General features: G+C 37.5%; 1 protein-coding gene across 8 annotated transcripts in view; it reads left to right on the top strand.

The window, feature by feature from the left end:
* The window catches only part of LOC106054935 (uncharacterized), a 110,890-nt gene that overhangs the window by 19,696 nt on the left and 75,060 nt on the right, over window positions 1-16,134 (top strand). For all 8 annotated transcript variants that reach the window (XM_056003541.1, XM_056003536.1, XM_056003537.1 and 5 more), the window contains exons 3-10: window positions 1,669-2,118; window positions 5,059-5,159; window positions 8,550-8,614; window positions 11,072-11,259; window positions 13,485-13,554; window positions 13,811-13,824; window positions 14,803-14,927; window positions 15,866-16,012. In XM_056003541.1, coding sequence (XP_055859516.1) covers window positions 1,669-2,118; window positions 5,059-5,159; window positions 8,550-8,614; window positions 11,072-11,259; window positions 13,485-13,554; window positions 13,811-13,824; window positions 14,803-14,927; window positions 15,866-16,012 — 1,160 coding nt within the window. The remainder of the gene's footprint in view (window positions 1-1,668; window positions 2,119-5,058; window positions 5,160-8,549; window positions 8,615-11,071; window positions 11,260-13,484; window positions 13,555-13,810; window positions 13,825-14,802; window positions 14,928-15,865; window positions 16,013-16,134) is intronic.

Genomic DNA, 16,134 nt, shown 5'->3' with positions numbered 1-16,134 from the left:
TCTATATGGTCTAGACCTAGTATCCGTTTTCAATGCACGTGATCTCCATTTCTGTGTATATCATATGGCTATCCATAACAGGTCCGGCCTCGGGCATAGGCAAGCTAGGCAGCCGCCTAGAGCATCCGATTACCTAAGGCCTAAGGCCTAAGGCCAGCCCTTTCCTTAATGTCCTCTTATGTATGTGTTATCACTGGGGTCATGGGGATATCTATTTGTTTCAGTGTGTGATATCCAATTTAGTATTTTGCATTGTGTATGATACCCTAAGTGTGTGTTCTATGTATTCTAAGAACAATGCTTGTCTTCCTAGTCCGAAGATTTAGGGAGGAGTGAAGTATTCCATGTGTCTATTCTACGCAGTCCTAGCTGTGACCTACATATTTTGCCATATGCGGAACAGACATAAGCGTTGTCTGCTGGTGGTCGGTTTAGGTTCGCTTTTCACGGTCCACGTCTGCCATCGGCTGCGTTCTAACAGTTCTACACAGTTAAACGGGTCATTGTGTACGAGCGGTAAAGCGCGTGGCTTTCATATCGAGGGGGTGTCTGGCTTATTCTCGGCGGATCGTATTTTTGCAGATAACAAGATATCATAAATTCGTAACCCTGATTACCCACGGACCTTTACAACCGTAATTTAAGTGTGTGGGGGGGGGGGGAGTAGCTGTTGTTGTATGCTGTTTATGATATCAACATCAGTTCCTAGCGGATTGACCACTGGCCATGAAACAATGCTCCAGACAGTTCTCAAAAAGACAACAAAGCCTTATACTTAACAAGGGACAAAAATCGTCTAATGTCTTTAGAGTCGAATTCGTATCTTAAGTGTATACAAAAACAAAACAAAACAGCAACTAATAACACTGATACAAAAACAAAACAAAACAACAACTAATAACACTGATACAAAACATTGTCGCGTTATCAGCTTTTTTCTTAGAACAAATTATCAGTGTCCAAAGTATGATCTTAAAATGAGCTTTCTCGAGTTTAATGCGTATGTGCTCTCTCTCTCTCTCCCCCCCTCCCTCCCCCCTCTCTCTCTCTCTCTCTCTCTCTCTCTCTCTCTCTCTCTCCCTCCCTCTGTCTGTCTCTCTCTCTCTCTCTATCAAGGTGGCGCTCGGGTGGAAACGGTCGTTAAAGGAGACGATAAGGCCAATAGGGAAGTAAAACAGAACCCCACGTTGAGGTGTCTAAGGACCGGGTCCATTGCACTGGCGGGGATGGAAGAAAGCCCCAACAAAAATGTCACTATCCACACACCGTTCCTCAAAGAACCGATTTTATGGCCTACACCTGCACGGCTAATGTGGTACAGTTAAGGAGTATGGGGTGTTTCCCCCGATGTGCTCGGCCATTGGCCTCGCTTCTAATCCATGTGCCTTGGAATGTGAGCCATCGGTAATAGGGATGTAATAAGTTACATGTGTTTGGATCTTTCCCAGACAGAAGTTTGTCCAGACAGGCAGATGAAGGCAAGCTTCCATACGCTTAGATTTCCAAGAGTCATAGACTCGACCCTTATGGCGATTCATATATATACGAAGAAGATATAGAATGAATTAAAAAAAAAATATAACTATTTTAACTCTATTGTTTTTAATTTAATTCCTTTTTATTATTATTGCTAAACTATTCTATTATTTTTTTCCCAACTCTTTCTAGACGCAGACAAAGAACTCAGTCAAGAAGAAGAAGATATAGACTCGCTTTTACAGGGCGAGCAATTGTTTCAGTATAATGTCAACAACGCTAAGACAGACAGACCCGAAAGGGTTAAGCAAACTTTTCGGACTAGCAAACTGCCGAAACACAACATCACAACCTCAACAGCATCAACCTCAACGACAGCGTCCACTTCGACTACGTCGACAACTCGGAAACCCGAAAGAGGACAGCAATTGTCACATAACTGTACTCACAGTGATAAAGCCAAAAGGACCCCAGTGAAGTCCTCGGCCCAACTGAAGTGGCAGAGCCTGGACACTGGTCCAGAGCTGGAAGAGGATGACCTCCTGGAGAACATGGACTATCAGTATTTGGTGGTGTCAGAAGAGAGCCTGTTCCACAGAGCTAGGCGTCAAGCCTTAGAATATATAAGTGGATATAGTACATGTAGGTGGAGTTGTAATTTTTTTTTAATTTATTAAACATAATTATAACTATATACTTACCGTGGGCCCTGTATACAAGTTTTAATTATACATTTTCTCTCTATAGGCCTAAAGATAGTGTAAGGCAGTGATTCTCGAACTTTTGCCGGTGGCGTCCCGCCTAAACAAAAATAATTTCTTTCGCAACCACGTTAAATGTGGACCTTTGTGAGCGCTGTAGGCTCTAAAGGTGGGGTCCGGGAGGTCTTTGAGAAAGCAAAGAAAAAAAGAAGAAAATTAACTTAATTAAAACATAATTTTAACACTATTGTCCGGGTTTATTCTGCTTAAATATTTACAATATGTTTAGAATCTTAATAAAATTATTAACAGGTCATTACATACTAGTCCATTTAGCCCTTCTTTCGGAAATAATGTTCCCGGGATAGTTTTTGAGGTGCTTTGTATGTTAGAAAATGTTCTTTCTGGAGATGATAATATTGGAGAGGTAGCCGTCTCTGCTTCCATCCAACTTGGTGTGTGTGTGTGTGTGTTTGTGTGTGTATGTTTCTATGGTGACGGTGGGAAGAGGGTGATCGTGGTAAGATCATCTTCGTATCAAGTAAGTCGTCTATCCGCGGACCTTTCTATTTTTCGTCACGCAAAAAGTTGCCAACATTACGTTGTACAAAAGTCATGAAAAAATTTTGACCATTCTTACATAAGAAAGTCCAGAAGAATCAAGTTAGCGGAGACGTTGTCAGAGGCGTTCTTCAAAAAATCAACAGACGCCTCTCGTGAAAACGGTATATATTTTTAAAAGTCCTTGTAAGATGATAAAACGAAGTTTAAAACAAGCAAAATATAAAATACATCTTTTTTCAAAAAAACAAAACTTATCTATAGGCACAAAATCCGCACTAACAACTATATCTCATAATACTTTTGTGAGAAGTCAATAACAACAAATAAATTGAATTAAAACCGATTACATTTTTGAGGTATCCACTACAATAAACGTGTATTTAAAGTCGATTACATCGAGACCAGTCGTCATAGAAGGCCTCACCTCTGACCTGCGACGTTGCAATCTGTGGGCAGTGGGGACCCAAATATAGCCACAGAGATGAACAACGTGGCAACGAGCGATTGGCCTCGCCACTGCCCACAGGTGGCATTTCAGTGTTCAGGCCTTCCATGACAATTGGTCTCGATTAAGTGTAAATATATGTTGATGTGGCTTTGCGTACAATAAATGCTTAAGTAGAATCGATTACAATACATGTTTATAGTAAGTCGATTTCAATAAGTTATAGCCCTTGGCCTGTTTCTATCTTACTCTTGAAGTCACTAGTTCAAGTTTATTTTAATTTTTATTTTCAAACAGGCCAGTTCGGATCTCATCTTTCAAATAGAAAACCTTCCGCTTTTAACGTGTCCACGCGTTTTGTTTGTATGCCTTGTTTGATTTTGATTAAAAACTAATGTATTCAGGGGCGGACTGGGTGTCAAAATCGGCCCTGGCATTTCTATAAAATTCGCTAATTCTCTATTATGTGATGGGCATCCATTTCTAGGTGTATCGGTCCTTAAAAATCATTGTTAAGTTTGATAACGTATCGATATGCATGCATACAGTGAACTCTATATCTTAATAAGCAATATAGCGTCTTTTTAAAATCAGCAATTATGTAGGCCCTAAAAAGATGAAGCCTACTAGTACCACTGTCTACATTCTACATTTTATTTTCGGAAAATGGGTAACTGGTTATAAACGGAAAAGATAAGCAATTATCTATAAATTGGAACCATTGTTTCAGTCTCATGACTAATAAAAAGTGAGATCATTAATTTAAGACAATGACTATTCTTTAAGGTCGAGTTTAGGGCTCCACAGTCACATGGAAAACATTTCTACCAGATAAGCCAACAAACTTAAAAGCTAATAGGTCTAGTTGCTGCCTCTTTTTCAAAACTCGGCCCCTTTTCGCGCGCATACAATACAAGCAGACGACTCACGCAGCCATTGCAAGGGAAAGATAACCCACTCGTCTTGTCATAGAAAAAAAAAGGTTGCAACATAGAAATTAAATTTTGGCAGAAGTAACAAAAGAATTGGACGAGTCAAAACTAGACATTTATAGGGGTGCTAGACATGCGACCTTCCATTGTTTAGACATGCAAGTTTCCATTGTATAGACATGCAATTAATTATTCATTAAAATGATATTAGTTTCTCTAGGAACTTGAAAAATACCATTGATTCTGTTGTGTTATTTTTTATTTTTTTTTTTAGTTTGGTCTGACATTTTCTAAAAAACCGGGTCATATAGTCTTAAAACACAATTTTCAAATGTCTCAGAACAAAAATTGTCGTAAGTATCTAATTTAAAACAAAACAAAACAAAACAACAAGAAATCTCTGCATCCAGCAGGATGTGTAGGGTGCTTGTGAGCTTTTCGTTACGTTTGGTTGTATTTGTTTGTACATGTGTGTGCGGGTGTGTACATGTGTGTGCGCGTGTGTACATGTGTGTGCGCGTGTGTACATGTGTGTGCGCGTGCTAACGTCATAGGGCTTACATGTATAGTTTAAATCGATGTTATAAAATTACAAAAACGAATGGATAAAATACAAAATTTTATTACATTAAATTTCGCGGTGGCTGAGGGATAAAGAGCTTGGCTTCCGCACCGGAGGGTCCTGGGTTCTAATCCTTGTGAAGACTAGTTTTTTTTATTTTGAGATCTTTAGGGTGCCTTTGACTTGGCCCATCTCTAAAGGGTATCTGACATTAGTTGGGGGGGGGAAGGGAAAGTCGTTGTGCTGGCCACCTCACACCCTCGTTAACCATGGGCTAGAGAAGCAGATGCCTTTTACATCAGTTGCCCTATAGACTGCATGGTCTTAAAGCGGCCCTTTTTTTTAATATTCCAAATTTTTTTCATCACATTATTTCAGATAGGTCAAAGTTCACTTTAGGAAATCGTGAAATAACTTCAACAGAATCTCAGGACGGCACTGGAGAGTTCCTTCGTTTAAGAAGTTCAGCAGACGATTATGTAAGTAGCAATCTGTCAGGTCCTATGGTACTTGCTCGGGACTCCTCGTCAGGATGGTCATGGGTTCGAACTTTATCGGCTGGCATCCACTGCCGACCTGTAAGAGGCTTAGGATTAGACGTAGTCTTGTTAATCTTCATTTGTTTTGTATGAAAAGTTTGAGACTGTACAAGTCAAGGTATACCTATAAGCAAGGAAAATATTTAAAAATACTTTTTCTTTAAAAATACAAAACCTCGTACAATTCAAGGTATACCTATGAGCAAGGAAAATATTTTAAAAAATACTTTTTTCTTTAAAAATACAAAACCTCGTTTATACAACTTATAAAGCGTTTAATTGTAGGTCTTATTAACTAATGAATAATGCTAGATTATTTGAAAATCCTGGTTAAACGAATGTATAAATCTACTAGACTTTAAAATATTCTAATGATTGGCCTTGAGATCTAGACTTAGATGGTGTGCAGAATGTTCATGAGCATTATTTTATTCATGATTTATATTTATTCAAACTCTTAAAGGAATAGGTCACAGACCTATATAATATATATATATATATAGGTAAGTGGAATAGGGCCTACTTTCGGAAATACCCGAAGACTTAATCTGGTCTAGATACAGATTTTTTAGTCCTCTAGCCAAATTTAGATTATTTTCGTTTTATACTTTGAAAAGCTTTTAAAGGACCAAACTAGAATTTCCTAGTGCGACCAAAGATCTAGTAATTCGTTTCTTAGCAATATACATCAACTGTCAAATTTTTAGAAAAAATTATTTTAGCCGTTCTCGAGAAACGTGTCCTCCCATGAGGTTCCGGGTTTTGCCCACTTCGAAATGTGAGACTCGAATAGGGTGTTTTCTTTAAAAAGGAGGAAGAAGAAGAAAATTTATAAAGGGCTTAGAATCACTCAAAATATCTAGGTGTAAACATTAATAAAATATATCGTGGAACCCCCACATTTATGAAATTGTTAAAAAAATTAACTACATTAGGGTTTATTAAAAGAATTTTTGACAAATCAAACAAAAACATAAAGCTAAAATGTTATTTAACTTTAGTTAGGCCTACTTTAGAATATGCATCCTCTGTTTTGGGATCCCTCAACTTCAGAAAACAAAAAGAAACTACAAGAAATGCAAAAAAATAGAGCAGTGAGATTTATTACAAATGAATATTCCAATTTTGATTAGAGTAGCACCATTAATAAAATCACTAAACTTAGAGACACTTCAGGGCAGAAGATTAAAAAGTAAAGTAGCTATAATACATGAAACACTAAACCATAATTTACAAATACAGAAACAAAGCCTACTGAAATAATCAGAAAGACAGAAAGATAGAGGCACATTTCTTATTCCATACGCTAGAACAGATTCATACAATTCTTCCCTTGTGCCACTAGAGAATGGAATGGGTTGCCTGAATCAGCCAGGAAAACCAAAGACTTAGCAGAGTTTAAGTCACTGATTAACATGCATGACTAGATTGACACATGAAATGCGTAAGACGTGATTACCTTCTTGGAAGTAACGTCTGTAATTAATAAGACATGGTTACTAAGCTCCTGATTTAAGTCTGTGAGCTAAGTATTGTTGTAACTCTTGGGTAGGCACTCAACGTAAAGGCAGGCAACACAACACAGTGTAACAGGAAATAAAGACAGGTGTTTATTCACTAGGACAAACACATAGCATCCTTCAGCTTCCTCAGAGTCTTTCTACTAATTTACCAGTCCTTTAGACAGCAACCCGAATGTGGACCAACGACAGCCTTCCCCGCTTCGCTCCAGGTCCCTTCTACAACCTTCAGGCAGCACCAAAAGCTGGCTTCTTAGTTTCCAAACATTCAGACTCTTCACAATCCCTGATGCACTGTTCTTCTCTCCATTCTAGTGTCTTCCTGTTTACGTTCACTAGTGCGCTAGTGCGCACCTCAAGCACTGGTGCAAGGCAGGGTTACAACAGTATTTATCATAAATATGAAAGCCGATAGCCTGAACGTGATTGAACACGGATACGCACTGGACTTGCTATACGGGATTTGATCGAAAGTCGTGACTTCGTCTCGTACTGACGAAATGCTCTACTCCGAACCAAACCGCCGTAATGCGCAGTACGGAACCACAGTACTGCGTTGAACCGCACTAAACTCGACTGTGACACCTTCGCTCTTTAAATAAGGTCCCCTAAGGCCTTATAGAACCCGTGGGATCATCGCTTGACCCTTCTGGATGACTATATTCCACGTGACTGGCATGATTAGGCTACTAACCACAACACAGATTTTTTTCCGAAACGTCGTCGCACTGGCCTATGTACTTTGTGTCAGATGGCTACACACAATTACCCCAATCCGCACCACCACCATAGTTATAAGAATATTTTTAAAAAATTGTAACAAAAATTAATTATAACATTAATAATTCTTATGACACGGCTTACATGCATGACGCGTAGGACGTAATCATCTTCTTTTTTGAAGTAACGTCTGTATTATATAAGATAAGATAAGATAGAAACTAGAAACACCGTTATAGCACAATTTGATGAGCCTAAGCCAAAGGATGCCAGGAACACAGCATGGAGACCTAGACCCGTTTTAAAACTCATTTAATTTCTAAATATATCGGCTGGGTCAAATGTGCCATATTTGCCCTAAAACTTCAGAATTAAAAGTGTGTTAATGCTATTACATTAATACTCCTGCAAGTTGAGCTAGCCTTAATGTACCCATAGACGAAATGCTTATGTGTACGCTACATAAGTTCCATTTGGGAAGATTATATTTTTGATATTGACTGGCGTAATCTTGACAAAAGGGGGGGGGGGGGGGTCGTGTACATAAAGCTTTGTTGTAAAATCACAAAGTTGAGAGCTGTATACTACTTGAGCCCAACCTTAATCTATATAGACTAGACAATCTATATTATTATGTAGAATACTGCTAGCTATTCAGTTTCTATATGTAGTATACATAGACATAAATAAATATAGACTGGAAGTAGGAAGTTATTTTTATTTGGGGGGAGTCAATATGTTTTATGTACTATATCTATGTGAAAAAAAAAATGGCGGCGATTGAGCTATAAATTCTAGGACTAACATTTCAGCCAATATATACCTTTGATCTTTAGTTTTGAAAAGTGCAAAACTGCCATATTCCCAATATTTTGTCTTTGTTTTATAATCATAGACATAGGCAAATATATATAGGTTTGTGATGTGGATCTACAAACTTTTCTTTTCCCAAATATTTCCCATAATAATTTGTTCTTTATCGTCCAGTCTATATATATATGTCTATGGTAGTATATAAATCTAGTCTAGATCCAAAGGGTGCATTATTCAAATAATAACCTTAACATGCGATTACATTTTTTTTTTCTAGATTTCTTCCACATTACAACAAGCGTTTCCAAACAGACCAATACAAATTGGGATTACAAAATTGAGGTAAATTTTCACAAACTTCAAACCTCTCAACGCCAAAATTTTTTTTTTAAAATAAAAAGCCAAATTAATTATTCAGCATTTAAATTTGCATCCTATCAGGAAGAAACGAAGGAACTAGATCAAATAGTGAAATGGGCAAGCTGTCAACAGATTCAGAAAAAAACACACTACGCCTATCACAAGCCATTCCACCTTAGATAGGGAGGCGAAGTGAATCTGGTGGCCTCAAATGAAATGAAATACAGTAGTTACGCTGAGGTGGTCGATGGTAGTCAAACTGAATGTCCATTTGATTGGACCAACAAAAATTATCTTATCTTTTCTGCAATTTATTTAAAACCTAGTGTACTCCAACAATAACATTGGGCACACGTTTCGCTAGTTCTTCTCTAAAAAAGTTGTTTACAGTCCTATGCGAGGCCCCCCACCGATCAGAGCCCCTGTGCGGATGCCCATAACATATAGTTTGCCTAAGCCCAAGGCCGACCTTGATGCTGACATGACCAAAGTATAATTTCTTCGCCTCAAAACCTGACATAACAGAATGTGACCACATTTGTTACCTTTACCCTTCTGGAGTGTCACCAGAGAATGCCGATTATGTCCTTCAGAACTGCATCCTTAATAAAGACAGTCAAGAGGCCCAAACAAGATACTGGCCCCATAACATATAGAAGAAAAACTATATGGAGAAATGTCTAGATTTGGCAACCAAATATCCTCTCAGATATCGGTCTACTCATCTCAGATATTGGTCTAGTCATCTCAGATATTGGTCTAGTCATCTCAGATCTTGGTCTACTCATCTCAGATATTGATCTAGTCATCTCAGATATTGGTCTAGTCATCTCAGATATCGGTCTAGTCATCTCAGATATCGGTCTAGTCATCTCAGATATCGGTCTACTCATCTCAGATATCGGTCTACTCATCTCAGATATTGGTCTAGTTATCTCAGATATTGGTCTAGTCATCTCAGATATTGGTCTAGTCATCTCAGATATTGGTCTAGTCATCTCAGATATTGGTCTAGTCATCTCAGATAGGCCTATTGGTCTAGTAATTTCAGGTATTGGTTTAGTCATCTCAGATATTGGTCTAGTCATCTCAGATATCGGTCTACTCATCTCAGATATTGGTCTAGTTATCTCAGATATTGGTCTAGTCATCTCAGATATTGGTCTAGTCATCTCAGATAGGCCTATTGGTCTAGTAATTTCAGGTATTGGTTTAGTCATCTCAGATATTGGTCTAGTCATCTCAGATATTGATCTACTCATCTCAGATATTGGTCTAGTCATTTCAGATATTGGTCTAGTCATCTCAGATATTGGTCTAGTCATCTGACACCTCCGACATAATAATGATTTGAAGGAAGAAGAATTATGAAGAAGCCCGGTTAAAAATGTGTCCCATGTGTTCAATGTAGTCATTGTAGAGCTAGATCTAAGTGAACGCTAGCCCCAGTGTTAGGATTATATGCTAGGACAAATGTGTACAAATACTCCTTCTATCTATCTATCTTTCTATCTTCATATTGTTACGTTTCTCTCCTAATCAGGCCTTCAGTAAACACTGCTAAACACAACTCAACAACACATCTAACACATCAAGAACTTGACAAGGCTCCAAATAATCTGGTGCTTTAATAATGGTCAATTAAAACAGACAATATGACACAATTGGCAATACATCAACACTAAAAATGCTATACTGTACATCACCGTACTAAACTAATAAACTCTACTGTCTCTATCTCTTCCTGGACTCGTACATTCACTTTAGGACTCCACCAGGACCGACTTCATGGCAAACTAACAGTCCCGGTCTACTCGCTGTCCTGTCTTGAACTTACACACACTGTGTCTCTGGTCCACGCAGGCTTATGATCAGATGACCATAACCCGGGTCCTATTCACGTGCAAAGTTCGTGCCAGTACTGTCCCTTGCCCTTCGATATAGCACGCTAAACTGTATTACTGGCCTGTGTCACATATGTCAGCTGATCACACACAGTTAACCCTATTGCGTCGCGAATAGGGCTACAACAATATCTATCTATCTATCTATCTATCTATCTATCTATCTATCTATCTATCTATCTATCTATCTATCTATCTATCTATCTATCTGTCTGTCTGTCTGTCTGTCTGTCTGTCTACCTGTCTGTCTGTCTGTCTCTCTCTCTCTCTAGATATATCAGTATCGCTGGCTATGATCATATAATCTAATTAGATCAATAATAATCTCTATTTTAGGCTCTATATCCAGATTCTATAATCTAGATAATTTATTTCAAAATTCAAAATTTAGTAATAGACCACAAAATCTAGCTCTATATTACATAGATACAGTACTGAAACTAATTATTTTACCATTTAGAATATACTAGCTATCTGAAATCTAAAGAGTTTGGTATATACCAGAGCTATATCTAAGTGTTAATCTGCATTTCAGTACGCCACACACTACAGTTGAATTTGAGATACAAATCCATGATGACGTGGATCTTAATGACACCAGGAAGCAGCTAGCAAAGGCACTGGACGCTTTAGACAAAGCCGACAGCTTTCAGCTAGACAGTAAAACTTATTCTGTCGAAGAAGTGATGCTCGGCAAAGATGGTGGAGATGATTCAACATTAGGTAAAATTAAAGATTACATTGAGCATATACAAGTCTAGATCCATGTAGTATAGTCTCAAGTTGAGTCTCAATCTGATTCATTATTGTTGATTTTTTTGTTGTAATGTGTTTAGGAATTAAAAACGATATGGATTGATTTGTTAGTTTTAGACATTCCTTCCTAAATGAAGATTGATTGTATTCCAAACTAATATGGAAAGTCAAAGGCATAACCCTCGGCACCAAAATCAGACTGATGCGCGCCCTGGTCATGGCCATTATATTTATAGCTTTTATATAGCGCTACTTTCATGCTTATAGCATGCTCAGAGCGCTTTGGTCCAATCTCATTTGGGGTATCTAGGAGTTGGTTTTCCGTGCTGCCTTTAGGCGCTCAATAAACACAGCTCTGCCCGAGTCGGGTGTCGAACCTCTAGCCCCCTTCTAGGTAGCCAAGCCAAGCCAAGTTCAAGCGCACTTAGCCACTCGACCACGCTTTTTATATGCTTGTGAGTCTTGGACGCTGACTGCAGAGCTAGGGAGAAGAATCCTAGCAATGGTGTTGAGATGATACACAATAATCCTAGGTATCCTTGGTGACTTGGCAGAATTTGTCATTAGTTACATGCATGACTAGATGCATGGCACGTAGGACGTAATCATCTTCTTTTTTGAAGAAACGTCTGTGTTATATAAGATAAGAAGAAGGTATATTCAAGGTGGGTTTTACGGGTTTATCTAGGGGGTGATATAATTAACCTGGTTCCCCACCTCAACAGGCTAATGCATTAATCAAAGAACAACAGCAGACAAAATTGCATAATAACCGAATTATAAATAAATGGTCAACGCTCGTTGAACAATTGCAATATTTAACATAAATACAAATGCTTAATATTCAGAAAATGTACAAATCATGGGATAATAAGTTAATGGATGGCTGTCTGGTCGTGCGGTTTACACGCTGGACTGTCGTTCAGATTTATCGATGGTCCCGGGTTCAAACCCTGCCCGCTCCCATCCCCCGTCGTCCTGCGGGAGGTTTGGACTAGGAAGTAATTATCTTCAACTCTGAAGGAACATCCGAAACATGTAAAACAAACAAACAAACAAACATGCATTATCAATTACACAAATGAACAGAGCTCACGCAAGCACTTTTAGTTTCGGCCACACGGCCAGGTAGCTCCAAATACATCTCGGAGATGCAAGGCTTAAACAAATCAAGGGTCAGTCACGGCTCCAAGAGCGAGCTTCAAACTGCATGCTCCATCGTAGCCCCAAGCCTAACACCCTGAAACAAAGAATAACTTAGATCTAGTGATGATACTAAATCCCAGAACTTCCATTAACGACACCAGTTCCGAAATATCAACATTTATGTACTTACATACCGTTAAAACGGGGAAACAGTGGAAACTGTAGCGCAAACAGTTTCTACAGCTAGAAGGCTCTCTCTGCTACAAGAACAATACAGGAACTAAGAGTGATGTAACACCCTCAATATTCTTGACAACAAAACACGACCCAATGCAAGCTACTTCCTATACCTAAAAGTAACATAACTATTGAACAAGAAAGACAACTTCACGCGCATACGACACTGATTTCTGATTGTATAAATTTGAAACTTTAATTTGAGTATGAATTTGTTTTTAAACATATGTGGCTGAGTAATATAAGCTGCTTTAGTTACCTATCAAGGGTGCTTGAGTTTAAATCCCAACTCGAGCTGAGTTGTTTTTGCTGAGCGCCTCAAGGCAGCAAGAAACCTTCTCCTAGATACTCCCTGTCTCCCTCTTCACACAGGTCCACAATGCAGGTTGGGCCATGGTACTCTGAACATGAAAGATGTGCTTTACAAAAGCAACTCAAAGTTTTCTACCATATTAACCATAATATTTTTACAACTGAAAGAGGCCAACAAACTAAAAATCTATAGTTGCTACCTCTTTTTCAAAACTCCGCACACTTCGCACGCATACAAGCAGACGACTAACGCAGCCATTGCAAGCGAAAGATAACCCACTCGTCTTGTCTTGGGGCTTGCACTTAGATAGATTGTTAGATCGTCTAGAAATTAAATTTTGGCAGAAGCTACAAAAGAACTGTACGAGTCAATGTCTCCAGAATCCAGATAGAGTAAAAATAAAGAAACAAAACTAGACATTTAGATCTATAGGCGTGCTAGACATGCGACCTTCCATAGAATAGACAATGCTAATGAAAATGATTTTGTTTTCCAGAATATACTATTTGTATATTGTGTTCCGACTATCAAACTTGTACTCAAACTAATGGTGTGTGGACCTGTCAGTAAGTAGTGACCACGATAATTATTTCACATTTAATGGATAATATTGTATAGTGTACACGTACTACAAATACATATAAGTTGAAATGAGACAAATAATAAAGATAAAATACACTGGATTATAAAAGATCTAGAGCTCTAGATTGTTCTAAATCATCCGTAGTTTTTAGAACACTCTAATTAATAAATTATTAATGAAGTGTACATTTCTAGATCTATTTGTTATTCTAATTTTCTGTTCTTTTTTTTTTTTTTCAGATTGAGTGACCCTCGTAAGTTTTTGATTTCCCTACATTGCAAACAGATCTAGATCTAGAGTAGCCTATATTATAATTTATATAAAACGTTAAACACCATTGACCAATATTTGGAAAATCTAAATACTGTTCTGGATACTCATTGACACACACAAAAAATGCAATTCTCATTATGCCCTGTTTCTTGAATCCCAAAATTATAATTTGATGTTCCTGACCGCTTTAAAGGCAAAGAGTTTCAAGTATTCTATCAGGGTATTTCTTTTAGCCAACATACCCATGTATTTGATAAAGACTATATATCCAGATATATCATGTTAAGAACAGCTGCTGACTGGGAAAAGCGGAGGGATTTGGTTCTACAAACTGTTACAGCACCCCTATGATGAAAGAAATGGGACAGATGATGATGATATATCCAGATCTACTGAGATGGCTGATCTATCTTATTCTGCATTCCGATTTCTAAGAAGTTTCCGGTGCTAAACTAGAGTCTATTCTCGTATATACAGTTGGTCATTCTTTGCGGTATCTGTGTTGAAACAGCCTGCCGAGTTTACATGTTTAGTTGATCATTATCTGAATTGTGCTTGTTCAGTCAGACAGACAGTTCAGTCTCATACATGAAGATCATTGTTAACATTAAGATTCTCTAGACCCCAATAGCTTCTCTTCCATTAGATATCCTTCAGGATTTGAGGTTCCTCATAGAGAGATCACCATTTGCTTTGTCCACTTCCACATAGTCAGGTTTTTTTTTGTGCCTACTCCAATCCCACACTGGCTTAATTTTCAGCAGTCTGCAATGCCCTATTCTTGGTCTATCAAATTTACCATACCTAAGAAAAAAACAAAAAAACATTGTCCAAGTCTACTCACTTATCTAAATTGCAGGAGAGAAACTCAATGTTCCTCTATTTTGTTTACCTTTTGTGAATTTTCTGTTCTAGAAAATGCTAATTTAATGATGACTTATGTCTGTTTAACCCCCAGGTTTATATTCCTTTGGTTCGGTACAACAAGACAGTAGCATGGTGAAAAATGTTGATTATGCCACAGTCCAACTAAAGGTTCCTGACGCTATAACATGGGGAGAAGAGGAAGTTTCTAATATATGGGTGAGCAATGATACAAGTTTTGGTAGCTCTCTATGCATCAATTGTAACATAGGCTATGAGTATGTTATTTCATGTTATTTATCTATTTTAAGTGACAGCACTCGTGAATAAAAATAGATAATGATTAAAAGATTTGATAATATTAATTTGTCTTCATTTTCATTTTAATTTTAAATAATAAAAAATCAAGGCTAATTGTAAAAAAACTTTGACTGGAATAGTCAATCCCTAGTCTGTTCACTTGTTTTAACATCTTATAATGTATTATTTGTAAAGGTAAAATTTTCTTAAATGTGTATGCATTAGTTTTTTAATTCTCTGTGTTGCATCTTGCTGCTTAAAGTGGCCATTAGTGGGCCAGAAGCTAGGTTGTACTAACAGATTTTTATTGAACTGAACAATAATAGGGATTTGGGGGACAGGGGAAGATTTTTTTTAAATGCTTCTTTATAGAGCAACTTTCATTTTTTAGTATGCTTAGAGCACTATGGTCAAATCTCTTTTGTGGACCAGTAATGGTATCTTATAGTAGGTTTTCTGTGCTACCTTTAGGAGCTCAGAAAACATAACTCTGTTGAGTCAGGTGTTGAACTCGAGCCCTCTTGATAGGTAGCCAAGTCCTCTTCATTGGCAGCCAATGGGTTTATGCCTCTCAGGCACACATCTATACAGATCTAAATGTAATTTAATTATGTTTAGAAACACATTAGGTGGAGTAAATATTGTTGCCAATTGGATGTCCAAAATTGAAAAACTTAGATCATGGCTGATGAATAACAGATTTTTTAAAATGAACCTTTTAAGTAAATTTTTCAGTAAAATCTAATTTTTCTAATCCCATATATTATATGTAAGAAAATGATAAATTAATAGTTGAACTAAAAAGTTTGATTTAAAAACAATACTATTTCTACTCCAAATAATCAATTTGGTTCCAGGTTTCTGTGAATGGTTTCATCAGCATAGACAGTGAATTTGTCAGCTATATTCCACGTCGTCTCCCAATGAATAGCCAAAAACTTTTAGCTGTCTACTGGAGCGATCTAGAACTCAAATCTGGTGACGTGGGTGAAGTTTATTATCAGGTAATCATTACTTTCTTTACTCATAAATATGAATGTAAATTTTATTGATGAATTCCAGTTAACAACAAAATACAAAATTAACATTGTTAAACTACTAAGGCAGTTTTTGTTTAAAAACAACT

The sequence above is a fragment of the Biomphalaria glabrata genome, chromosome 11 (assembly GCF_947242115.1).
Source record: "Biomphalaria glabrata chromosome 11, xgBioGlab47.1, whole genome shotgun sequence".
In the NCBI taxonomy this organism is placed as follows: domain Eukaryota; kingdom Metazoa; phylum Mollusca; class Gastropoda; family Planorbidae; genus Biomphalaria; species Biomphalaria glabrata.
Note: the sequence above shows the minus strand (reverse complement) of the source record. Positions and strands in the feature narration are given on the sequence as shown.